Consider the following 27,289-nt stretch of genomic DNA (forward strand, 5'->3'; position numbering starts at 1 on the left):
GATTTGAAAATGTGCCTCTTTTTATAATCATGATTAACAATACAGACCAACATATTCTTTGAATTGTGTGTTTACAGAGTTTTACTTTAAATTGGAGGAGCCTTTTATTGTGAAGGTGTTTTCTAATCTAACAGAGATTAGTTTGAATTCAGAAAGTATCATTGGAAGAAACAGATACCGACTCAACATTCGTCCATGGTCAGACCAGGAATAAGTAAATTTGAAACAGGAACAACTTTTCCAGTGTCCAATTTATCCAGACTTTATTTTTGTAAATTAAATGTGATGTGGGCTTATGGTTCAAGAAAATAACACATCTGAACAGTTATAGACAAACTGTTTAGCAGATTAACTAACATAAAAAAAACCTGAGTGTATTATAGATTCATGGCAGAAAATGTAAGAAGACTAGATATTTTATATTTTGAACATACTGTCACGCAACTGGTGATTGATTCAGTTTAATTCCTTGTAATGAAACTAATTGAACCAAACACTTATCAAAAATAGGTCCCATTTAAAGACAGTTAGCTGCTCAGGTCACAAAGCATCACCATTCAACCATCTCTGACACAGAAATTACTGTAAACAGTTCGTGATTATGAAAATAATAAAAAATCCCCAAATTGTAGCCATAACTTGTAGCCACGTTTAACATCTCGATAAAACAATTATTGGTCAGTAATCAGTAGTTCACATTTGGTCTATCTGCAGCTGCTTTATAAATCATCTATTAGACAAAACACTCATTCATTGTAGATCCTCATGTTGTCAAGAACAAGAGACCACTTCAGAATGCACTGATTGATTAACAGGCAGACTAAAGAAGTCAAATGATGTTTTGAGGATTACACTTTAAGACCTGTTCCGTAAGAAACTGCATAATTATAATGTTAAGACAAACTAGTTATAAATACACTGAAGCTTTGGTCAAAATGTATAAAGTCTTTACAGTCATGTAAAGTAGAAAACATCTCAATCAGTCCGTCTTTTCTCGTGCCTCCTTCTTCCTCCAGGTTATCACAGCCTCCTGGGAAATGCGTAGTAAGACGACTCCGACACACACCGTTGTTAAACCACAAAGCATGGCAAGGCAGTCGGTCAAAGTAAGCGCAGTCCACTCTTTGAAGAGCAGAGCAGAGGCGAGAATCACAGTGGACGTGAAGGTCACATAGTAAATGGCCTCGAACATGTTGGAGCTGAAACTCTCCAGGGCCTTATTGATGTAGAAGAACTGGATGAGGATGCTGACAGCCAGCGTCCCCAGCAAGCCCAGGAAGAGAGCCAGAGCTCTGGTGCTCAGCGGCCCTCCACCAAACACGTCTGGGGCCACCAGGCCAAGTCCTTTGCTGCATGGAACAGTGAAGCTGCCCAGGAGGGAACATATAGACACATACACCATGATGTTCGATGAGCCATGAGCCGGAGCGATCCACGTGATTAGAGTGATCAGGAGCAGGACCACAAGGACGGCATACGTTACAAACACTGCGGGATGACAAAGTCGTTAAGTCATTATAATGCATTTTCATGAGAAGTAAGAAAGCAGCTCGAACTGAAATGTCCACCTGGGTCCGACAGCCTCTCCTCCAGCTCCAGCCTCGATGTCACAGCCTCTGATTTAGGTGCATGAAGGATGAGCACGACTGAGCCGCAGCAGCACAAAACACAGCCAAGTTTCCCCAGGATGTTCAAATGCTCCTTCAAGATCCAAGACGCCAGCACAGCCCTGCACCACACAAACACAGCATCCCGTTACACACACAGAAACCAATGGAAGACATGACACGGTGCAGCCATGTTCTAGTTTGACTGTTCACCCGCTATCTTCACCTTATTCCGGCTCACAATCGTGGTACCAAAATTATTTACATAACCTGAAATTTGTATTAATGATGATGGTCATTTTTAATACAGGGTTTATGCAGTTTTCACAGTGTTGAATTGGGCTTTTCAGGACCATGTGGAATGCAGTTATTATATATTATTATACCAGTAAAACCAGTTAAAAGGACTCGCTATATTTAATAAGTACATGTACTTGTACTTCCAACCTGTATAAAGGAATAAGTCCAAGCTATTATAATAATGGGTTTATATGAGCTAGAATGATTAGATTAACCAACAAAAAGCTTTTGACATTAAATTCATATTTTACGAGTTGTTTGATAAAATACTTGCAAATCATGAGACAATAAACTTGACAGCAATTTTCTACAGAAAGTGACACATGTTGGCAGATTATCATCACTAAGTAAAATAAACAAGCAATTTGAACATGTCAACTTGGACCCCTAGAAACTTTTTTTTGTATTACTTTCTGAAACTCTGATGATATTTATTGATAAAATCATCCACGCCCTAATTGATGACGTCAATCCATCTGTGGCTTTACAAAAAGCAATGAGATAAGGCCAAATTTCACTGATTATATATGTGTGTATGTTTATGTGTGTGTGTGTCTGTGTATTTACTACATCTCACACTCACCTTGAATTGTTATAACTAACTTTGGTTTGGTGAAAATAAGATTAAATAAAATTAGATTAGATAAAACAAAACGTTTTTTAATCAGGAAGGAAATACTTGAGTCAGCTCTGGCTCCAAAGTTATAATAACAAAAAATGTAATAAAATAACCACTTACATTTGAAAATTTTGCATTTTGCATTTCACTTTTTATATCTTTTATCTTTTATATATTTTTATTCAGAAATGTTTATGTCAAAATAAATGTTACTTTGTATAAATATTGGAAAAAGGTGAGTAAATAAGGAGTAAACAGTGAGTAAATACAGTGCCTTGCATAAGTATTCACCCCCTTTGGACTTTTCTACATTTTGTCATGGTATAACCACAGATTAAAATTTATTTCATCGTGAGTTTATGTAATGGACCAACACAAAATAGTGCATCATTTGGAAGTGGGGGGAAATATTACATGGATTTCACAATTATTTACAAATAAAAATCTGAAAAGTGTTGAGTGCATATGTATTCACCCCCTTTACTGTGAAACCCCTAACAAAGATCTGGTGCGACCAATTGCGTTCACAAGTCACATTTGCAAGTCACATAATTAGTAAATAGGGTCCACCTGTCTGCAATTTAATCTCAGTATAAATACACCTGTTCTGTGACGGACTCAGAGTTTGTTAGAGATCATTACTGAACAAACAGCATCATGAAGACCAAGGAGCTCACCAAACAGGTCAGCGATAAAGTTGTGGAGAAATATGAAGCAGGGTTAGGTTATAAAAAAATATCCAGAGCTTTGAACATCTCTCTGAGCACCATAAAATCCATCATAAGAAATTGGAAAGAATATGGCACAACCGCAAACCTACCAAGAGGAGGCCGTCCACCCAAACTGAAGAGTCGGACAAGGAGAAAATTAATCAGAGAAGCAACCAGGAGGCCCATGGTTACTCTGGAGGAGTTGCAGAGATCCACAGCTGAGGTGGGAGAATCTGTCCACAGGACAACTGTTAGTCGTCTACTCCACAAATCTGGCCTTTATGGAAGAGTGGCAAGAAGAAAGCCATTGTTGAAAGGGATCCATAAAAAGTCCCGTTTGGAGTTTGCCAGAAGCCATCTGGGAGACACAGCAAACATGTGGAAGAAGGTGCTCTGGTCAGATGAGACCAAAATTGAACTTTTTGGCCTCAATGCAAAACGCTATGTGTGGCGAAAACCCAACACTGCCCATCACCCTGAGCACACCATCCCAACAGTGAAACATGGTGGTGGTAGCATCATGCTGTGGGGATGCTTCTCTTCAGCAGGTACAGGGAAACTGGTCAGAATAGAGGGAAAGATGGATGGAGCCAAATGCAGGGAAATCCTTGAAGAAAATCTGATGCAGTCTGCAAAAGACTTGAGACTGGGGCGGAGGTTCATCTTCCAGCAGGACAATGACCCTAAACATACAGCCAGAGCTACAAAGGAATGGTTTGGATTAAAGAACGTTAATGTCTTAAAATGGCCCAGTCAAAGCCCAGACCTCAATCCAATAGAGAATCTATGGCAAGACTTGCATCTTTTTTGCCAAGAAGAATGGACAAACCTTTCCATCTCTAGATGTGCAAAGCTGGTAGAGACATACCCCAAAAGACTTGCAGCTGTAATTGCAGCGAAAGGGGGTTCTACCAAGTATTGACACAGGGGGGTGAATACTTATGCACCCAACAGATGTCAACTTTTTTGTTCTCATTATGTTTGTGTCACAATAAAATGTATTTTGCACCTCCAAAGTACTATGCATGTTTTGTTGATCAAACGGGAAAAAGTTTATTTAAGTCTATTTGAATTCAAGTTAGTAACAGTACATAATGGGAAAAAGTCCAAGGGGGGTGAATACTTATGCAAGGCACTGTATATACTGGTTTTATATTTTTTATTGCTTTTCCTATGTATGTTGTATTTATTGCGTTTTTATGTTTCTATGTTCATGTTCATTGTATGCACCAACAACCAGAGCAAATTCCTTGTAGGTGTAAACCTACCTGGCAATAAAATACTTCTGATTCTGATTCTGAAAAAAATAATAGTATAAAAAACATGATTGGAAAAAAAGCATCTCAAGAATAATGAGGAGTAAGAGATAACCAGGGCCTAAATATATACAAATACAACTAAAATGTTAAAAAAAATTATAAGAATATAGAAAATAAACTTCAAACTCAACAAAATAAAAATTGGAAAATGTGTACTACAAGTGACCAATGAAAATAAAGTAATGCAAATAAGGATATGACTATAATACTATACTTGACATTATTGGAAGGGATATTGATATTTTACAAGTTGTTGTACATGTTGAAATATAAAATTACTTTTAAAGCAATAAGTTCACTGTATCCTGGTCTAGTTGGTCAAAATATTTCCCAATCTCAACCTGACGTTTTCTTTGTAAGAATAAGGAACACATTTCTCACCCGAACAACACTCCGAGGGCTCCTAGTGGTGTAACTATCACAGCAGGGGCCGCGTTGTATGCCAGGAAATTCCCAATCTGACCAATAATCACTGAGGTTCATAAAAAGATGCGTCAGCAGATTTAGACTCCAACATGAATGGAAAACAAGAGAAAAGGGGCATGGAGCACCGAACTCTACTGACTGAACTCAGCATCTTTAGTCGCCAGATGGCGCCATACTCACTGGCCAGTGTACCACTCCACCACAGCACATCGGTGAGGTAGGAGCCCCCTACAGGACACACAGGGAACAGTTCAGTTTGATCGTCTCTGCAGATCATTAATATCATTTGATGGCTTCCATCGCTTGTACCCGGCTGTTAGGATTAATCACACAGTCTACCTCTGTCCCGGGAGCGTAATATCCCCTTTCTCTGCAGCACAAATGTCGAGCCATTGATGACACTTGATATCACAGCTATTAGTATCCCGGTAACTGGAAGAGAACTGGCGCTTGGATCCGAGTCAACCGCCATGACTGCGTCTTTATATAAAGTCTATGATGTCTGCGCCTGTCTCTCATTTGTTTTTAACTGTTAGCGGCTAGCTGCTAGCTGTTAGCTTCACTGCAAAGTCCACTATGCACAGTCACATGATGGAGCGCATGCGCGGTCCCTCCTGCGCCAGGGCGCTCTGTCCCAGTTGTTCTGCAGGTTGCGTTCACATAGAAGCAGGTATATATGTTCATCACATGTCCAGGGAATGATCCTATGAGCTGCTTCAACTGTCATCTCCACTCTGCACCGACACTCTGATACAAAGAGTAATGTCACACTGACGCTCCAGAGGCTCATCACACAAACCCACACTACTGTTGAAGAGAAGACACAACACACTTTGTTTGTTTTATTTGATGTTCAGAACCCTGAACATGTGATGTATTACTTGAACGCTGGGTGGAGCACAAGGGTAAACGGGTGAGTGGGACGAGGCCTGTGTGATCGGCTGTGTGATTACACTGTGTTAAACTAGATTTGCTAATGGTAACTGGACTGTGATGAATTCGGATATGCACTGGTTATTATGTGCTTAGGTGAATGCAATGACGATGATGAACAACATTGTCAGTGTTGTGGCGTAAATAAATGGATAATATATATGTATATATATATATGTATATATATATATATATATATTTGGGGGATTGCAAATGGTTAGACAATTTAAATTAATCAAATCGCTAAACAAGGACTAAGTTAAAAAGATAGATATGTGTTGGAGTTGCTGCTATAGTGCTTATGAGCAAGGCATTAAATGCTCAAAGGAGGGTTTTTTTCTGCTCTACAGGTTAGTAGATGGGTGGATAGACAGACAGACAGACAGACAGACAGACAGATAGCATTGCAAAGTTTAAATACTATGCCTGGACTGAAGTAGACCTTAACTTTCCACATTAAAAAATCGAAAGGGATAAATACGTGAAAGTGTCATAACAATGAATACATTTACAATATCAGCAGACAGACAGCAGTCATATTATACAATATCAAAATTAAAATAAATTTCATTAAATTAAGTTAACTTGTAATGTTATGGAACTTTACAAGATGGTGATTGTGAAATAAATAAACTTCATAGTTAAATAGCCATCAAACTCCCTATGAAATAATAACTAAACCCCTCCACCCGCTCCTGGGGACAACAGCGCCCTCTAGCCGGATGTTTGTTATCCAACCCCGCCCCACCCAAGTCCCGCCTCGAATCCAAAAAGGAGCGCACAGTTTACCACACCGGTCAACACGAGTAGGCGGGGTTAGACTGTTAGCGGCAGCCGGACCGCCTCGCAACAGAAGCTCCGCCTCGCCGGGCTGTGTCGGTCCCAGTCAGACGCGTTCAATCCTCCAGCTACGACTACGTAAATTGTTCCCATGCCTCGTGCCTCAGTGGAGCTGTCAATCACAGCCATGATGAAGGAGTGATGCAGCAGAGCAGCAGAGGGGACGAGCGGAGCCCGAGCAGAGACTGCAGGTACCCGCTGCTTCAGGCCGACCCGCGGCCAGTCGGCTGTGCGGAGCGCTGTTGACGCTGCTCGGTGCATTGTCATGTCACCGTGCGCGAGCAGAGCGGCTGCAGCCCGCTAACGCCGTGTTGGTATTAGCTGTGGAGCAGGCTAAGTTGTTAGCCTGTAGCTACAGAGCTAACGTGAGCCCTGCGTTAGCCGCTGCGTTATGAGCGCAGTGGTGCGGTGTCAGTGAGCTAGAGGAGGCGTGGGGGGTTGTGTGTGTGTCGTTATATGTGATCATTATGTTATTACCACGTAATGAAGGTGGATGAAGACCGTGTCCTTGCTAGCACGCAAAGCTAAGGTAGTGTCGTTCTCTGCGATGGTCTCATGTGTCGTTCACATCTGTGGCCTCAGCGTTAAACATCTAAAAGAAGCTAATGCAGGGTTTCACCTGCACGTCACAGGGATGTTGTAAACATGACTGTGTACACACAACCGGGGAAGGCTCTGAGCATATGGAGCATGCATTGTAACGTTGCATTAACAGAAACATTCGTGACGAAATGAAATCAAACCTTTTTTAGATGCTGTATACATTTAGTTTGTGTATTTAAAGACTCAGCACTGAAGATCGTAATGTTCTAGTCGTGTGTTTCTAAAGAATCGGGTCGCTGTTCCCTTTTGTTTACACTTGAGTGATAACACAGGTTTGTCATGTTTCTTTTCCATGACTGAGAGAGTTCACCTGTTTACTACTGGACGTTAGTGCATGTCTTTATCTTATAAAAGATTGTGTTCACCTTGTATTTGATCTAAATCAAGTAATGCTAGCAACGTGTTCCTAACAGTCACTTCGTTTTAATGAGCTCAGCCCTCACTGATCTGCAGTCACTTAAGAATGTCACTTATCACTAGCTACATGTCATCCAACTGTGGGTTTGTGAATTTGTGCTTTAACACAGCTTCTCATCTCTTTCATCTTGCAGGCTGGCTGCGTTTGCAGCCAGGAGAGGGGAGGGGAAGATGCCTTCTCCATCTTTTAGCCTTGATGCTCAGATGAGATTTCATGATAAATGGCTGAAGATAGACTTACAGGTACATGTTTCCTGTTAATGAAATATCTTCATGTACGTTTGCGGGTTCAGTCAGATGACACAGAGGTGAAGTAACAGTTAATGCAAGTTCGACTAATTCTATTACTGTTCTATTTTATACACATCCTTAGGGCACACAGCTTCATTCCCCACTGTTGTCAGTGAGGCTGTGTTGCATTATGTTGGGGCTAATGAATGTCATGTATTATCCTTTTTTCCCTCAAAAAATGTTTAGTCTGATGCTTATTACCTGGGTAGCATGTGCTCAGTTGTGTAATAAACTGAAACACCTGATCTCTGAGGGCATGTCTGCAGCCACTGTCGTGGGAGCTGTATCAAGCCGCTTGCAAAGATGATTATAGTTTTTCATGTGCAGTTTTTGTATCCTGTAATAACATTGCAGGTAAAACTGTATTATTGTCACTTCTCATCTTAGTTGTGAAAACAAACTCATGTTGGAGGTAATTTCCGGGATGGGTTTTATGATGAATATTGAGGTGGCTGTGAGACTGAATTGACTCTCATAATACACCACAGACTGCTGTCTGCTCTCACCTCCACCATCTGCAGCCTGTCTGGACTAGAAAATTAGTTTACACTACAAATGAGGAACGAAATGAAGAAAGGGTGTCAATGTTTTCCTGTCAGTTGCAATCTGCAGTGCTGAAGGTGCCTTTAGTGTCTGGTCTAATGTTGTTGGTGACCTAACATGTTTTTGACATTTAAGACATTAGATCCGTGAAAGGAAGAGCTGGCTTTTCACTTGAGAGTACTTCTTAGTAAAGCAAAGCTGTGGATGAGGGGTGCCACACTTAGGCAATGACATATAATGTATCCTTGATTCATTTCGATTATGTGGATCATGCATATGTTTTCTTTGGTAGAAGTTTGTTTTAATTCATTTTGGTTTATTAATACAGAATACAAAAAACACATTGTTTTTAAGGATTAATTGTGGTCACATTAGATCTATTTCAGCAATTATTTCAGTAATGTCATCAAACAGTGAGGTACCTGTCTCTGACACAGTTATGCAGAATTTTCAAAGCATACACTCGCATATAGATCGCATGAATATAAATATAACATTTAAAAGTGTGGACTGATTTTCGGTTTCTGAATTCCTTTGGCAGCGGGCGTTTTCTCCGGAGGGACTAAGTGAGATGTGGAATGAAATGGTAAAAGATGAGGAGATAACATTCAACGGAGAAGAATCAGCTCACCCAGGTCTGTCACTGTGCGATTACACTATTCGTGTAGCTTCTTATGTTTCTGACAGCTTCACATGCTGCTCCCATCTGTTTATGACAACCTGGTACATTTATACACACGGACGGGGTGCTTTAAACTAAAGCCGATGTGCGATTTTATACATTTTTTCCTCTCTTAGAAGATTGCGACTGCTTTGGAACTCAGAAGAAGGATGAACCCAACGACAAAGAAAAGAAAGAAGAGGAGGAGACGGCAGCATCTGTCCATCACTCCATCATTGAGTCCTGGGACTGGGGACGGCAACCAGGTGAGCGTGCATCCTGAAGCAAGTGAAACCTACAGGAATGCTGGTGCTGCAAACTACAATGCGTACCTGTTTTCCTGGTATAGGTCTTGTTATGTTAAACCTTTTTGTTTCCACGTAGGTCCACTAAGCTCATGGTTTCACAACACCTAGATGTTGACTAGATGCATTGATACCGACCATTTCGACACATGGTCATCATCTGTATTTGTTAGTGTCAAGTCTGTCAGGCCCTGCTGATGTGCACATGTGTTGCTGTCACGTGATTTGGGGAAACTCTTAAATGACAACTTGCAGGCCGCAGGAGTGAGAGGTTATTTTTACCCCTCCGGAGAGTAATCTTGGTAGGTGTCATAATGTGGTCCAGTGAGGGGTAGTGTCTCTCACCCAAGCTGTGTTTACTAGAGGGACTGGGTGGGACAGTGTTGTGTTGGTGTCAGATAAGCATTGGGTCAGGGATGGTCTACTGCCTCATGAATTTTGGCTTTGCTTCTAGCTGCTTGGCTACTTTTCTCTTATCGTGTGGACTGAGCACAGACCTCACACAGGTGTAACTGTACAGTGTGTGTAACTGGATCACTACATGACCAAGTCATTGATGCTTTAAGTTCAAACAGCATACTTGCTGCTTTTCCACTGAGCGCTCAGAAAATCTGTAATATGTCGACCTCAGCAGTTATAGCCCAGACCAGAGCTATTGTTTTGAAATTAAGATGGTCCAGGGACAAATGGCATATGAAATCAACCTTTCTGAATTAATCAACCTCTTTGAATGTAATACTTCTATAGTACAAGTTACTTTTTAGCTTTGATAATGTATAATACATAGCAAGCAACTTTGTCTGACTGGGATACATATCTGTTTTGACAGCCGAGCACAGCTGACTCTTATGAGGCTCATACAACCTCAGGCCAGTTTGGCTTATATAAAGCTTAAGTGGATTTGCGACTGGCTATTTTGGCCCTTCTTGTCCTCCCTGCAGCGCTTCTGTGTAGACACATAATAAGCATTTTATTCCTGAACCAAATCAGGACAAAGGACTAGTTGTGATGAAGGCTGGTGGGGGGGCATTTTAAATGTGGTGCGTTAGCTTCTCTATAAGTGATATGCTCAGTGTCACAGGACCCTTTATGAAACACTGTTTTGCTCTTGGTGTTATTAGGTACGAGGTATGTGACGATAATGAGATGATCTTTAAAAAAAATGATTGAGTCATTTCATCATTTATTGAAGTATGTAATACAACTATCTGTGCATGTGTTAACTTAAAACTCCCTGGTTCTTTTAAACTTTAGAGTGAAATAAACTAAATTTAACACAGCATTGCATTTTAAATAATTGAAATTTAGCAGAATGTCAATAGAATGGACAAATATTCTGTTATGTTTTGTTATTTTTAAAATGATTTGATATGAAAATGTCTTTGTGGGTTTTGTGGAATTCTTTTTACAGCACAGTAAAATCTTATTCTTTGAGGTCAAACAAACTCGCATTGATGATTTGTTTAGTCTTTTGTTAACCATGCTGAAATCGTGGGATAATGTATATTTAGCTCGTATATTCTTCGTATTCACTGTTCATGTATTTTGGGACACTTTGTCCAAATCATTTGCAAATTTCAGAAGTAAAACCTTGATCAAACATAATATTACTAATGCAATGAAAATGTATCTGGCTTGTCTAATCATAAAAGAAATGTAACATATCTTGGCAATTTAGATTTATTGTGAATTGTTTTGTACTTGTTAATTGTTGTGGATGATAATTCTTTTCATTGCTAATTTTCCTGTGTGTCTAGATGAGATTGAATTGAAGGACTGTCTGATGGTCCTGGTTGACGATCAACAGAAGCTCTCAGCTCTAATGGCCAAAAGCACTCTTTCTGCCCAACGCCTGCGCCAGCGCCTGGTCATACTGGAGCGCTACCTCATCTCTCTAAGCCACAGCATGATGGAGGAGAAATATGAGGTCCGCTGGAAGACGGCCCCCAGCCCACAACTGCCTGCTGCTGACAATAAGAGGTAAAAAATTGGGTCGGGACATTACCTGGACTTTGCCCTTCAAATATGAAGAATGCAGTAGGGCTGCATGATATATCGAATAAACTGTATATCAACGTGCGCACTAGACGTATCGCAACAGACAGCAAAAACTGGTATAAATGCTGTTTTATGCACCATCATTCACACACTGTGTATCAATATATTTGGCCAATCAGATGGAGCCCTGCTGCCTTAGATGATAAATTAAAGACATTCAGATCATTGGCGGGATTTTCATTCAGTGAATCATTGTCGGAAAAAAAGAATAAGTAGAGAACAGAGAGAAAACAGCGATTTGAATGAGCAAGGAGGCTACATCAAATCTCGCTCAGCCTCCTCCAACTAAACTCTACTTTAGAAATTTCCAGTGGTCACGTTTGTCCCGAGTTAAATTCATCACTATGATCGGTTGTTTATATAAAATACATGTGAAGCTTATTAATGATCCTAGAACCTGGTGGTTGGGTGTGGAGGTCTCCCCCTCTGCTGACGTCTCTGACACGCTACATTTTGAAAGTTGATTTGTTTGAGTTTAATCTTTCTTCATAGCAACGCATGCATCAGCCGTTCACTCTCACTTACTCAGTCTCACACACACACACACACACACACACACACACACACATACAATGTGATCTGTGATCGGACCGAAGTTAAGTCCATGTCTGAAAGCAGCTTTACTGCACTAATGTAGCTGAATTAAATGTAGCTCTAACTGCAACTTGACTGGTTGGTAGAGGCATACAGCTGTAAATCTCAAATCCATGTTTCCTCTTTAGCACACGATAGTGTGTATCTTGTGTGTATGATATACTATATGTAGCATTTCCTTGTTGTCTAGTGTTCTACTGTGTTCATATATGAACGAGTATAACAGCATTTAATATACTTTGAATGTCACTTACGAATTGACACAATTTGAGTTGATCCCATTGTTGTTGACTTTGTTATTTCAGCCCTCGTCCAGTCAGTAAGGGCGTTGAAGGTTTGGCCAGAGTCGGCTCCAGGGCAGCTCTCTCTTTTGCCTTTGCCTTCCTGCGTCGGGCCTGGAGATCAGGTAAGAATGTGACGGTACTCCAACAGTGAAGGCCTTTGGCTCCTTAGCATGATGACTGCTGTCACAGTAATGGATATTTGCTCAACAGCTGTTGATGAATGTGTTGCACCATTTAATAAGCTGCCTGTAGAAATTAACTCTTGGACACCATGAACCCCAAATATTTCGCAATGATCTGTTTTAAGTAACATATTTCGCAATGCAATATTTTTAGCTACTGCCAGTGCTAAAAATATCACATTGCAAAAGATGTTGGGTTTGTGGTGTCCACGAGTTGAAGGACTGCAGGAGTTAATGCAGGACAGAGCCTGGGTGTCATGTTGGAAAAACAACACTCTGTGATGTGAATCTATTTAACCTGAAAATTATCATTTGTTACATGTAGCTATGAATCTTCATGCAGCTGGAACTTGATGCAGTTGAAAATAAAAAAAGGTGGATAGATTTGGAACTATCAGATATCAATGTTAGTCATAGGTGTTTAAAAATGTTTACATTTTTCTTTTCAGGATTTACTTAAAGGTTCAGTGTGTAAGATATTTTAGGGGAAAGGGATCTTTTGGCAGAAATTAAATGTATAATAAATCCAATGAGGTTTTCACAAGTGTGTTTCATGTACAATTTCTTTAACCTAATATGGGTTAACTTTAAATCCTATATATTTACATCGGGATCAGGTCCTCTCTACAGAGGCCGTAATGTTTTAAAGTAGCCTAGACTGGACAAACTAAACACCTTTTGAGTTTTTCGGACAACTGAAGGCTCTTTGCTTATGTTTGGAACAGGAGGGGGAGGTGAGGGGTATTCAGTTGCAACTCGCAATTACACCATAATGTGTCACTAAATTCTACACACTGAACCCTTAATGTAGTTGAACGTAATGTATTCTAGTAAAACAGTCCAGTACAACAACACTTCAGACTATGAAGGAATTCTGATCAAATCAAATAATTAACAGCTTCGGCAGAGGCTTTGTTTGTTTAAAAGGTGTTCATTTTCAGCTTTGCAAGTACAGATGCTGTTGTTTTTTTTAATCATGCACCGATGTGAGGTTGAGAGCCGCCTATCCACAGGGACTGGGCTGGAACAAAGAGCCGGCCTCTTGTCTGTAGCCTTCCTGTAATATGAGCAGTGCGTGCACACACACTCACTCCTAAGCCTCTCATCCTCAGTCTAGCTGTGTTCCTGGAATACACTGTAAGAACAACAGAAGTGTAACAATGTGCTCTTTCACTCACCGCCTGCTGAGTGAATATTTGGCCAAATGCTGGGGAGATATAAAGAGATTTTTAGTGGGACTGTAACAGGCAAGACCAGAAACAGTCAATATGATAGGTTTCTGGTGAAATTTGCTGCTTGAAGATTTTATCCCATAAATTCATGCAGGATGGAATGGGCTCACATTCAGCGAGTATCTCAGATTGAATAAGTGATTTAAAAATAGTTACCCTATACCATTTCCCTAAATACTAAGGAAATTTGTTTTGGACCACCTTGTGGTCAGTTTGCAATATATGTGTCATTATATGCTTATGTACATTATCTATTTTGTAATTTTAGATTTAGGAATATTGTAAATCTTAATTTCTATAAATTCCACATTTGTGCGGTGACTAGGTCTGTTAAACTGTTTATAATGTTTATATCTCAGGGAACCCTTTTAATACCCTTTTTACGTGCAGCGTATAAATGCTACATTCAATTTATTAAATGGAAAACATATGTGCTTTGTTTCAGGAGATGATGCAGATCTTTGCAGTGAGCTTCTCCAGGAGTCTCTGGATGCCCTGCGAGCGCTGCCAGAGGCCACACTGTTTGATGAGGGAACTGTGTCATCAGTGTGGCTGGAGGTTGTTGAGAGAGCCACCAAATTCCTCAGGTTTGTTTTTTCTAGGTTTGTTGTCCTGACCAGTGGAACATGGTGATCAGACAAACATCCATCCTCTAAAACCTGTTTGGTTAATTTTTGTGTGTCACCAGTTGCATCCAGATTCATTTATTTGAAAAAAAAAGCTAATTTGTCAAATTCAAGTTAGCAATACTTAGTTTAGCCGTTTTCAAACATTAACTCTGGAGTATATCTGCAGAATGAGATCTGGACTTCCCCCAGAGTTCGTCTTTCACACATGAACATTGCAGCAGCAGTTTCTTTGCTTAGATGTGTTCAAATCAAAATATAAATCTACAATAAAGTAACGGTGCAAAACACCAAGTTGGACAACAAGTTAATATGTGTTAGCCGACAGTCTAGGTATGGGAATTATCGGAAACACTGCACGCAACACAAGCCTTTACTTCTGCAGTGTCTGGTGTGATCAGTATCACTAATGTTGTTATGAGTGTCTGTAAAAACATTCTACACTGTGGCAGTACAAAAAATGAAAATATATATATGATCATCTTGATGATTCCCAATGCTTGTCTCTTTTTGGGACTAGTGACGTACATGGAAGTGCCGCCACCAAAGGCAACATTCCTCTACAGGACCAGCACCTAGTCCTGGCCATCCTGCTGGAGCTGGCTGTGCAGAGGGGCACTCTCAGGTAACCACACACTCACCATAACTGTGTATTTGCTATCATGTTATCACACTGCAGTTGAAATGCACTTGTTCTTCTTCACTGCTCACTTTCCCCTCTCATCTTCATGTTGTTCCAGTCAGCTGTTGTCTGCTGTTCTGTTACTGCTGCGTCTATGGGAAAGTGGCACAAGAGAGATGGACAACGAGCGCTCCACCCAGGGAACCAGCGCTCCTCTACTACCCCTCCTGCAGCGCTTTCAGAACATACACACCAGCAAGGAAGAGCCCATTCCTGAAGAGGAAGCTGAGGTGACAACTTCCGATATATTTCACTAGCAGTTCAGATCTATACAAACAAATATTGGAAATGGAACAGTGTCCTTTTTCTCTATACTTTTAAAATAACAAGAATCCTTTCAATAAAAATGTTTGAGGTGTGTTGCTAAGCTAGGGTCTTGCTGTCACCCTTTTTAAAACTACATGGATCTCTGTCCCCCTATACCCGATTGAGAAAAAAATCTAATTAGTTCTCTGTGGTTCATTTCTGTGATTTCTAGATCCTGACAGCACCTTTGAGTCCAAATGAGAGTTTCCTGCGCTACTTGACCTTGCCTCAGGACAACGACTTAGCCATTGACCTTCGCCAAACAGCTGTTGTGATCATGGCCCACCTGGATCGCTTGGCTTCTCCTTGCAGCCCTCCACAGTGCAACTCTCCCACGTCACACAAGGTGAAGACTCTTTTTATTTAGTGGCAAAAGTTAACAGATTTGTTAGTTTTTTGTTATGGCATGTTATGCTACTTCTGGAATTTCATGATTGTTTTATGATCTCTGTGCTAGTTACTATATGTCTGTGATGTGCCCCCTATTAACTGGTATTAGTATGGTGGGGTAAACATGGTCACCTTCAGACTTAACCCAAGTAAGAATCCTTTTGTGGGAAAAAGTAGGAACAGCAGTTAATCAAATGTGATGGTTATGTAATACACCTAACCATAAAAAATGAACATGTATGGCATGAAAAATTCAATTTTCATGATCATGTACTTTTGCTAAAGTAGAAGTCACAGCAAACAATTATGTGACTGACTTTGTGTCCTTATCGGACCTTGTTTCTTCCAGGGATCCTTACAGGAGGTGATTTCATGGGGCCTGCTGGGGTGGAAGCTTTATCCAAATCTCAGTGGACCCATTCAGTGCAAAGCCCTGTCCAGCTTCGGAGTCACACAAATTGTCTGTTCAGAGAAGGGCTTTCTCATCCTGTCGCGAAGCAGTGCTGTCTACACTCAGAACTACAAGAGCACAACCCTGGTCAGTTGTGTAATGCAGTTATTTTCTGTCAGCAATCTACACCTGCAAAATAAACATCTTTTATTCTGCTGTAGATTAAGTCACTAAATTATGATGTTGCAGGCTCCTATTCTGATGCACTTTCTGAGCTCCAGAAAGATTGTGAAGCTCGCAGCTCATCCTGACGGGCAGCACTACTTGGCCCTGTCGGCCAACGGGGAGGTGTTCTCCTGGGGCTGCGGTGATGGTGGCCGCCTTGGACATGGAGACACAACGTAAGTTACATGAGAATACCCTGGTTGATATTTCAAATTCCCAGAGGTCATCCAGTTTGATGTTTCCTCCTTGTCACATATTAAAAATAATTAGAGACAGAGAGAATGAATTTAAAATCGGGTCTTTGATACAGGACTTTGTAAGTGACATTCACAAAAAGCAGATTTAGCTCCATTACATTTGTGATCAACCAGATGGTGAAAACATAGATTGCATTACTTCCCAAATCTTTGACATACGTATCAATGTTTTATGCTTTATAGATCAAAAGAGCTGAGTTGACCTGAATATCTCTGTTTTAGACAATAATGAAACATCAAAAAGGGACAGTTCTATAAATATAATTTGTGTTATTAACAATTCCTAAAAATACAAACCTTTCACCAAAATGAAGGTTACTTAAAGGCCAATTGTTTTTTCCCCCAAATTATTAATACAATTCGGGAATAGTATTTATGTGCTCTATCATATCTGTCTCTTATCAGGTATCTTGAAGAGCCTGCAGTGATCATAGCCTTCAATGGGAAACAGACAGGAAAGCACGTGGTACATATCGCTTGCGGAAGCACATACAGCGCTGCTGTCACGGCTGATGGCGAGCTCTACACGTGGGGCAGAGGGAACTATGGTCGACTGGGCCATGGTGAGCTCCATCTCCACTGAACCTGCAGTACACTGCCTTGCTTTGGTGTAATTCTTGTTGGTGTGTGTGATATATCAATGAAAATGGGTTCGTCATTTGATCGGGTTTTAGGCTCTAGCGAGGATCAGACTACGCCCATGCTGGTGACAGCACTGAAGGGACTGAAGGTGATGGACGTGGCATGTGGAAGTGGTGATGCACAAACACTTGCTGTGACAGAAAATGGTAAGAATAGTGGTTGTTGGCTGGGACTCTCACCATAGAAAGCTCTTGCATTACCCAAACTATTACAGTATTGTTTATAATTCACTTACTCTTTTGTTTCCATAGGTCAGGTTTGGTCCTGGGGAGATGGAGATTACGGCAAACTGGGCCGCGGTGGCAGTGACGGCTGCAAGACGCCCAAACTTGTGGAGAAGCTTCAGGACCTGGACATAGTGAAGGTGTGCTGCGGCAGCCAGTTTTCAGTGGCCCTCACCAAAGATGGCCAAGTGTACACCTGGGGAAAAGGAGACAATCAACGACTCGGTCATGGCTCGGATGAGCACGTCCGCTACCCAAAGTTACTCGACAGTTTAGAGGGTGAGTTGCCCTTAAAATGAAAATCGTCAGTAGCTTTTGAAATGCAAATACTGATTTCTGTCTCTTTTGTATGCAATCAGGGAAGAAAGTTGTGGATATTGCTGTGGGATCCACCCACTGCTTAGCCCTGACAGACGATGGAGAGGTGCACAGTTGGGGCAGCAACGATAAACTTCAGCACTTTGATACACTCTTTTCTAACAAGAAGCAGCCCAAGGCCTTGCCAGGGCTCAACTCCAAACAAATTGTGGGGATCTCCTGTGGCCCAGGACAGGTAATATACAGGACTGTCTTTCAAATAGTCATAATGAGTGTAGATAGATTCAACACCGAGCATATGTTTGTTTTCAGAGCTTTGCCTGGTCCTCATGCTCAGAGTGGTCGGTTGGGCAGCGTGTGCCCTTCGTAGTGGACGTATGTCCCATGTCTTTTGAGCAGCTGGACCTGCTCCTGAGGCAGGTCAGCGAGGGAATGGATGGTAGCTCAGACTGGCCTCCCCCGCAGGAGAAGGAGTGTATGGTAGTAGCCACGCTCAACCTGCTCAGGCTCCAGGTAGGCAGTGGTCTAACCACAGATCGGACCCTTCTCTAACGCAGAGTTTAACACATGACTCTGCCTCATTATTTCTAAAATCTCAGTTTGTCGTAAAAACAACAGCAGATGACCCTTCTGAATTATTCCCTCTCTGTCCATAGCTCCATGCCGCAATAAGTAACCAGGTAAATCCAGAGGAGTTGGGATTAGGGCTTGGCAGTGTGCTGCTTAACAACCTGAAACAAACAGTGGTAGTATTAGCTAGCAATGCTGGGGTGCTCAATACAGTGCAAGCCGCTGCCCAGGCTGTCCTCCAAAGTGGCTGGTCAGTGCTGCTGCCCACTGCGGAGGAAAGAGCGAGGGCATTATCCTCACTTCTGCCTAATGCTGGTGAGTGAAAATCCCAACAATTGCTAATACTGATGAAACACTTGGTAGTCCATTAATTCTGTTAATTTGCATGTGCACAGAAGACAAGATAGGGCTGGGTGGATTGAAGTTTAATGTTTTTATTTCAGCATCTGGAAATGAGATGAGTGTGAGTGCGGGTCGTCGCTTCATGATCGACCTGCTGGTCAGCAGCTTAATGGCTGATGGAGGGTTGGAATCTGCACTGAATGCAGCCATCACTGCTGAGATACAGGTCTGTGTGTGTTATCACTCCATTCTTCTTACAAAATGTTGATGAAGATTTGCCTTTGGCTTGAGAGGATGATTGAATATGAAAGACTCCAAAAGCCCGGTTTCAAGGTTATTATTCTGTCAGCTATTTGGTATATTCGAAACAGAGCTACATTAGACTTGTTGTACAGTAAATGACAGATTTCTGTTTGCAAATAACTGTTATTAATTTTTTTCCCTCTTTGTTTTTCCCACTCATGTTTTTCATGACAGGATATTGAAGCCAAGAAGGAGGCTCAGAAAGAGAAGGAGATCGATGAGCAGGAGGCCAATGCCTCCACCATGCACCGTTGTCGTACCATGCTGGACAAAGACCTCATCAACACCGGCATCTACGAGTCAGCAGGGAAACAAAGCCTGCCTCTTGTGCAACTTGTACAGCAGCTGTTGAGGTGCATTCACTTTGCCTGAATTTATAGTGTAGACTGTACAGCATAACCCCTCACTGCCATCCAACAGATTTACATTTTCGTTTCCCCAGGAACATTGCTTCCCAGACCATCGCAAGGTTGAAGGATGTTGCTTGCCGCATATCCAACTATTTAGAGGCAGAGCATGTCAGCAAGGAACGCTCTGCATCTCTCGACCTGCTGCTGCGCTTCCAGAGGCTGCTTGTTAGCAAACTCTACCTGGGAGTCAGTGGCACAGAGAATGTGAATGGATACAGTGAGTCATTTTTTCTACCCAAATACTTTCTCTACTCATCCTGGATTCAAAAAGGTTTCATATAAGAAACATTTGATTCCTCTGTTTTTGCAGATCCAGAGCTTCTCGGTGTTGGTTCCCTGTTAAAGAAATACATAGCTCTTTTATGTACGCACATTGGAGACATCCTCCCAGTGGCGACAAGTATTGCTTCTACTGGTCGCCGCCATTTTGCTGAGGTCTCTCGTGTTATTGAAGGAGATCTAACTGGTAATTTCCTCTTGCAGAAATGTGTGTGCAGGATGAGAATTACATCTTTTAAAACGCTTGTCCGACTCTAATAGATGGCTTTCTGTCTTTTCATCTGTAGGAGTCCTTCTGCCTGAGTTGGTGGTGTCCATTGTCCTCCTCCTCACCATTGATGCAGGTCTGATGCAGGAGACTGGTTCTATCCCTCTCCTTGCTGGACTCCTTGAGCACCTCGACCGTTTCAATCACCTGGCTCCAGGCCATGAGAGGGACGATAATGAGGATCTGGCATGGCCGGGCATTATGGGTAAAACACTGACAGTATAGCTGCTCTCAGACATGTACTTAACTAATTTCCTCCCTGAAAACGGCTTAGCTTACATGACCCTGAAGTGGATTTATTAGAATCAACATTGTAAATTTGATGGTTATTCACACTTTTATGATTTGAGCGTAACTAGCTCTTGTTCTGCTGTGGCAGGGTCCTTCTTCACAGGTCAAAGTTCCAAGAACAATGAAGAAGTTTCTCTCATTCGCAAGGCTGACCTGGAGAATCACAACAAAGACGGTGGTTTCTGGACAGTAATAGATGGAAAGGTCTATGACATCAAGGACTTCCAGGCTCAGTCCCAGTCGTTAACAGGAAACAGTATCCTGGGTAATGATACAAATACACCTTTTATTGTGTCAAATTCTGGGAAGTCTTTACAGATTATATGAATTATATTTAACTTGTTGTATCTTTCACAGCTCAGTTTGCAGGAGAGGACCCTGTGGTTGCTCTGGAAGCTGCTCTGCAGTTTGAAGACACCAGAGAGTCAATGCAGGCCTTTTGTGTTGGCCAGTATATGGAGGTACCAGCTAGCCCAATGTATACTTTTTTTTCTACATTGTAATTTCTTACTTTATCACTGGTTCTAATCGTATTATATTTGATCATTTACAGCCTAACCAGGAGACGGTCACCACTCCAGACCTCAGCAGTCTGTCCTCCCCTCTTATTGACACAGAGAGGAACCTGGGACTGCTACTGGGACTCCACGCCTCCTACCTGGCCAAGAGCACTCCCCTGTCCCCCATTGAGCTTGAATGTGCCAGTGGGTTTCATGATTTTTAAACCAATCTTGTTTGAAAATTCAGATGTTGGTCTGCATTTGAAAAAACTGCAATTAATTTTAACTCAAATTCTTCATCTATTTGAACAGAATGGCTCCAGTCATCCATTTTCTCTGGGGGTCTTCAAACCAGTCAGATCCACTATAACTACAATGAAGAGAAGGAGGAAGACCACTGCACCTCCCTCGGAACAACCACTCCAGACAAAGCCAAACTCTACTCCCGAAGAATAACCCTCAGTGACCATGCGCAGCCTTTCCTGCAGGCCATCGCTGACAACACCACTCAGGACCACACTGTGAAGGTACAAGCACGAGACAAATGAGACAGTGAGCATGAACCAAAGGATGGAGTCATGCGTTCACCTTCTCTTTTTGTTTGTGACATTATAGGACTTCCTATGCCAAATTGAACGTTGCTGTAAGCAGTACCATCTTATTACACCCATCACCTTCCCCCTGGAACACCCTGTGGAGGAAGTTGGCCGCCTGCTACTCTGCTGCCTGCTCAAACATCAAGACCTCGGTAGCCTAGCAACTGGACTTTGAGTTTTGAGGAGCAAATATAGGCTCTTTTTTTATTCGCTGAAATGTTGTCGTTATTATTGTTTAGTTTTTTTTCATATTTTAGTTCAGTCTTTCCTTTCTGCAACTGCACAATATCCCGTACTATTATTTCTTACAGCAATTTAACCAAAAATCTCCACTTGTCACAGGTCACATTGCTCTTTCACTTGTTAGTCAATGTGCCTTGGGAGTGGACCAAGGGAAGCAGAGGTCCCTCCCTAAATCTGTGATTGATGTGTGCCGCATGGTCTACCAGGCAAAGTGTTCTTTAATCAAGGTACGATTCCTGCTTCATGATAATGAAATACTCAAGTATTCTGCTGGTAACTTGTGGTACACAGGAGAATAGATGAAGAACAGGGTTTAAATGACATGTTGGCTTTGTTCCTATTATTTAGACCCATCAGGAGCAAGGACGCTCATACAAAGAGGTGTGTGCCCCTGTCATTGAGCGTCTGCGATTCCTCTTTAATGAGCTGCGTCCAGCCGTAAGCAGCGACCTGTCCATAGTGTCCAAACTTAAGCAGCTGAGCTCTCAGCCCCGCTGGAGGAGGATCACCCAGAAACTAATCAGGGACCGAAGGAAAAAAAGAGGTGTGCTATTCAAAAACCACAACAAAGTGATGAAAGTTTAGCGATATTAAAACATTTTCTGAAATAAATCTATTCTATTGTTTTAGTGCCTAAGAAGTCAGAGTCTGCTGACATTGAAGAGCCAAAGCTTGAACATGAAGGGACCAATGAAGAAGAACTTGATGTCAACATCAGCCCCACAACTGCGGACAGAAAATCACCCGCCAGCAAGACATCCAAGGTTATTTAATTGAGCTATATTTTTACAAGATCTGAAGAGGTTTAAGAATAAAACACACAACACATGTTTATCAAAACTCATTTTTATTTCCCATTACCATTGCTTGCTTGTTGCTGTCAACGTTAGCATTAACAGTTGTTTACAGTGCAAACTGACATTCCTGTATCTTTTATAATTTTTACAGCAAGACAAATGGCAGCCGATTTTAAACACCGTGGCCCATGTCAAGAAGTACCGGTGGCTGAAACACAGTGTTGTCGGGGTCTTCTCCAAGTCCAGCCTTATGTCAACAATAGTGGAGTTTGTACTGAAAGAAGAGCCTCTGGATGTAGAAAAGATGAGGAAGTGCCTTCTGAAACAGGTGACAGTTTATGAAAGGAGGTGATCTGTAACTTCACTGTCTGTAAAATACGAAAAGTCAAAACATAACCACTTTGTTACATCCATGTCGTCACAGCTGGAGAGGGCTGAGGTCAGGCTTGAGGGCATCGACACCATGCTGAAGTTGGCCTCCAAAAGCTTTCTGCTGCCATCGGTGCAATATGCAATGCTCTGTGGTTGGCAGAGGGTCATACCAGAAGGGACCAACATTGGGTGAGTCTGCAGTTTAAGATCTATAATAATGAATTAAATTATTTCCCCTAATCCTGTAGAGCAATAATTCCGCGGCCTCCTGCTGGGTGGTGAAGTCACTTCAGGTGGGCTGTGAGAGGTCATCAGAAAATAAATAGATAAAAAAGTTTCAGATTTGTTAGTAAGCGTTGATTGCCACAAAAAACGCATGATTGATTAAAAAAAAAATGAATCATCATATTTAATGAAACAAAGACATTAGATATAAATTCCACTTTGTTGTTATTTTATCTTACATATATAGCAGGTGTCATTGATTTTGCTGACCGTCCCATTAACACATGAACGCATCATTAGTGGGGGAATCATAGGTGAGGGAGAACTCTGTTGTGTGCTGTGTCGAGCAGGATAGAGCAGAGGAAAGCTGCTAATGACAAAGGGGAATCAGAAAGTCAAACTAAATCATTAAAAACTAAAAAAGAGGACTCGCAGAAAGGACTCAAGTGAGTACCTGTCGCTGGCCCAGAGGACAACCCCCTGTGTGCGTGCGCAGTGTTAATGTCAGTTTATGGGGGGGGGGGCCTTAAACGCCTTTGGTTTATTTGGTTTATTTCCCTGATACTCTTGTTGTGCTCTGTTATACAAACAGCAAGAATATATTTTTAACAATCCACAATTTGCAATTCATGTTTTTTTACATTGGTCGCTTTACAAATTGTTACGCTTAGATGCGGATGTTATTGGATTTGCACTGCATATGCCTACGTTCATATACAATTATTTTAGCTATAAAATGGATAATATGTTTGGTAATATATAATTATAGTCCTGTGTGTGGATCATATAGTTGTGATCAAAGGTGTGGGTGGGCCGCATAATCAAGTTCAAACATGTACACATGCAGTCAGACAGGGTTGACTCTTGACATTGCTCAGCTCGTCTGTATTCTCACAAGCCTAGGGACATCCTTGTCCGCTCAGGACGCCTTTGCTTGCTTACGCAACAAAGTAACATTAAGGACTTAATTGACTGATAGCTCAAGAGGGTGTGCTGTAGGTTAAGCTGGCTGATGTGCTTCTAGAATGGATATTTTTTATTCTAACAGGTCATCCGACAGTTTAAATACTTAGTTCCCCCCCCACCTATGAATACATGTTCCAATTGTTAATAAAAAGTGACAGCATTATTTATTTATCTATTTGACTTCTGACCATGTTGCGGTTTCAACTTTCCTCTTCAGAGAGGCCCTGTCTGACTGCCTGAAGGACGTGGATCTGATCCCTCCCTTCAACCGCATGCTTTTGGAGGTGACCTTTGGCAAGTTGTATTCCTGGGCCATTCACAACGTTCGCAACGTCCTGCTTGAGGCAAGCGCCCGTTTCAAAGAGCTCGGTGAGTGGTGGGAATTGACAGTTTTTATTTTCATAAATATAAACTGCAATTGTATGATATAATATTTACACACAATGTATTGACCATCTGTTTGTCTCGTAACCAGGTGTGCAGCCTGTTCCTCTCCAGACCATCACCAATGAAAACCCAGCGGGACCAAGTCTCGGCACCATTCCACAAGCCCGCTTTCTTCTGTCCATGATACACATGCTTTCGCTCAAACACGGCTCCAACAGCCTCAGTCTCTTGCTAAATTCTGGCATACTTGCTCTCACCCAGAGCATCCTCAGGCTCATAGGTGAGTACTGCTCTAGTTAAATATTCAACACTCAGTTGAGCCAGAGCAGATGCATAGTACACTTATCCATCTTTATGGTTGCAGGTGTGTGAAGTCTTATGTATTCTTGTGTTTCCAGGACCCAGCACAGACAGCAGTGAGGACGATCTGAGTATATGTGCACACGGAGGCTCTGCCACAGTACTGGAGGAGTCCAGAAAGGAGGCTACTCCTGCCCCTCTTCCTGCCTCTGGACCAGAGCTGGCTGCCATGATGAAGATAGGCACCAGGGTCATGAGGGGAGTGGACTGGAAATGGGGAGACCAGGTACCTGAAATTATTTTATAGTAATTAAGATAACTGAAGGAATGCTTTGTTGTAGCTAAAACGGGTGAGAAAGGCCCTGCTGTTCAGTACTTGACACCATGCATGCTTTCTCCAGGACGGTCCAGCACCAGGTCTGGGCAGGGTCATCGGAGAGCTGGGTGAAGATGGCTGGATCAGGGTCCAGTGGGACACAAGCAGCACCAACTCCTACAGAATGGGCAAAGAGGGCAAGTATGATCTTAAACTGGCAGAGCCCCCACCTGCTGCCCAGCCCCCCACCGAGGACTCCGATACAGAGGATGACACAGGTAATTTTAATATCATTGTCACAGTAAAGAACATAGCTACAAACCAGGTGAGAGCTTCATCCCCTCATCTCTAAATTCTGCTCTTTTATACAGAAGGGGAACTGATGGAGAAGAGCAGCCACCCGACAGCAATGATGCTGACCAGCACTGTCAACCTGCTGAAGTCACTGTCTCTTTCAGCTGGGATCTATGCAGAGGTGCTGCAGACAGATGCTACACGCACCCTGTGTGGGCTGCTGAGGATGCTTGTGGAAAGTGGAGCTAGTGACAAGTCAGGTAGCGGAACCACTATGTTGGTAGACAGCTTTTCAAAGAATAACTTATTTGTTATGATCTTATTCTTACTCGACTTGCATTTGTTTTCAGGCTGTCACTCCCACAGGTTGGTGTCTCGGGAGCAGCACAGAAGCTGGTGCACACTGGGCTTTATACGCAGCATTGCTGTCATGCCCCAGATTTGCAGCACGCTCAGCACCTCTGCATGGATCAACCTGCTCATCCGAATCGTTGAGGGACACCAGTCCTTCAATGCCGTTACTCTGCAGAGACAGGTGGGTTACTGTAATTGTGTGGAAGGAGTTTATGATACAGATTCTGCAGTCCAGATGTGGAGTAGAGATGACATAAAAGAGCCCTGTGCTAAGTTGAATATAGTTGGAAGAGGTTTATTCATACATTTTGTGATGTTTTTCTATTTGAGTTACTGAAATGGAGAGCATGCAATCAAGTTAGGATTCAAGTAGTTGAATCCTATTATTCTGGAGTTTACACCCCTTTGTCTCATACATCTTACATCTCTCCAGATCCTGGCACTACGTCTCCTTCAGGCAGTCCTGCCCTCATGGGACAAGATGGAGCGCTCTCAGGACATGAAGTTCCTGGTGGAGAAGTTGTTCACATTCTTGGGAACTTTACTGAGCACCTGCTCGTCAGACCTGCCACTTCTCAGAGGTGCAGCATTGATTCAGGCTGAAAGGGGAAAATGAATGTTATTGCTGTAATATGTCTTTTAAAGTCGCTACTTCCTCCTCACAGAAGGTTCCCTGCGAAGGAGGAAATCCCGCCCTCAGGCATCTCTTACAGCCACTCACAGCAGTACCCTGGCTGAGGAGATTGTAGCTGTGCTGCGTACGCTGCACTCTCTAGGCCAGTGGACCAGTCTGATCAATGATTACATCAACGCTCAGCTCAGTGCCATCGGAGATGTTATAGCAGGATGCCAATCTGAGGCAGTAAGAATTCTTCCTTTTTAAGAAAAGTCTGTGTTAAAACATCAAACCTCAGCAATACTTTGATTGTGACTTTAATTATAAATTCAGTTGTACAGAAAATTTGAGTACAATCTGCTCATATCCTTATTTCAGTGTTTCCTAGAGGAATATTTTCCTGGTTCGGAGGGTCCCAGAGTGGGCAGTCTGATGGCTGTGCTGTCAGTGATTGGAGGAATTGATGGCCGCCTCAGGCTTGGCGGCCAGGTCATTCATGAGGAGTACGGAGAAGGAACAGTCACACGCATCACCCCTAAAGGACGAATCACTGTGCAGTTTCATGAGATGAGGACCTGTAGGGTTTGCTTGCTCAGTCATCTCAGACCGGTATGTACTTAGAGGCTCATTCAGCACATACAACTCACACATTAATATAGCTTTAACAGTCAAATACTGACTTTATTTAATGGTTGTTTTCCTCAGCTACATGCAGTATCCTTCAGTGTGCAGAACCTGCCCTTCACTGAGCCCATGTTGGCAGTCTGGGCTCAGCTGGTCAGCCTGGCTGGAAGCAAACTGGAGAAACAGCGCATGAAGAAAACCCTTGGCCGAGGACTGACAGGTACAGAGACTGCTCAGGGACACAACACAAT

At 42.2% G+C, this 27,289-nt stretch overlaps 2 protein-coding genes across 2 annotated transcripts in view; one reads left to right on the forward strand and one right to left on the reverse strand.

Moving 5' to 3' along the window:
- Positions 1-246: 246 nt before the first annotated feature.
- On the reverse strand, positions 247-5,588 carry nipa1 (NIPA magnesium transporter 1). Its single transcript, XM_062396093.1, has 5 exons — positions 5,321-5,588; positions 5,162-5,209; positions 4,937-5,027; positions 1,569-1,729; positions 247-1,488 (listed from the first exon to the last, which is right to left on the reverse strand). Exons 1-5 carry the CDS (start codon positions 5,451-5,453, stop codon positions 980-982), a joined length of 942 nt encoding a protein of 313 aa, XP_062252077.1. The 5' UTR covers positions 5,454-5,588; the 3' UTR covers positions 247-979.
- Positions 5,589-6,806: 1,218 nt separating this feature from the next.
- herc2 (HECT and RLD domain containing E3 ubiquitin protein ligase 2) overlaps positions 6,807-27,289 on the forward strand; it is a 41,917-nt gene continuing 21,434 nt past the window's right edge. Inside the window, 43 exon segments of the mRNA XM_062395687.1 lie at positions 6,807-6,945; positions 7,909-8,017; positions 9,150-9,243; positions 9,407-9,535; positions 11,332-11,554; positions 12,532-12,632; positions 14,370-14,511; positions 15,071-15,175; positions 15,291-15,462; positions 15,711-15,884; positions 16,278-16,466; positions 16,569-16,720; positions 17,207-17,364; positions 17,476-17,589; positions 17,695-17,946; positions 18,027-18,220; positions 18,298-18,498; positions 18,642-18,870; positions 18,999-19,123; positions 19,375-19,553; positions 19,643-19,827; positions 19,921-20,076; positions 20,177-20,362; positions 20,537-20,713; positions 20,806-20,909; positions 21,002-21,152; positions 21,261-21,475; positions 21,564-21,696; positions 21,887-22,014; positions 22,136-22,331; positions 22,418-22,551; positions 22,736-22,912; positions 23,009-23,145; positions 24,365-24,516; positions 24,623-24,814; positions 24,933-25,120; positions 25,236-25,428; positions 25,522-25,704; positions 25,795-25,979; positions 26,232-26,379; positions 26,464-26,660; positions 26,793-27,023; positions 27,120-27,258. Coding sequence (XP_062251671.1) covers positions 6,896-6,945; positions 7,909-8,017; positions 9,150-9,243; positions 9,407-9,535; positions 11,332-11,554; positions 12,532-12,632; positions 14,370-14,511; positions 15,071-15,175; positions 15,291-15,462; positions 15,711-15,884; positions 16,278-16,466; positions 16,569-16,720; positions 17,207-17,364; positions 17,476-17,589; positions 17,695-17,946; positions 18,027-18,220; positions 18,298-18,498; positions 18,642-18,870; positions 18,999-19,123; positions 19,375-19,553; positions 19,643-19,827; positions 19,921-20,076; positions 20,177-20,362; positions 20,537-20,713; positions 20,806-20,909; positions 21,002-21,152; positions 21,261-21,475; positions 21,564-21,696; positions 21,887-22,014; positions 22,136-22,331; positions 22,418-22,551; positions 22,736-22,912; positions 23,009-23,145; positions 24,365-24,516; positions 24,623-24,814; positions 24,933-25,120; positions 25,236-25,428; positions 25,522-25,704; positions 25,795-25,979; positions 26,232-26,379; positions 26,464-26,660; positions 26,793-27,023; positions 27,120-27,258 — 6,979 coding nt within the window. The 5' untranslated portion in view covers positions 6,807-6,895.

Source organism: Platichthys flesus, chromosome 9 (assembly GCF_949316205.1).
Source record: "Platichthys flesus chromosome 9, fPlaFle2.1, whole genome shotgun sequence".
NCBI lineage: Eukaryota > Metazoa > Chordata > Actinopteri > Pleuronectiformes > Pleuronectidae > Platichthys > Platichthys flesus.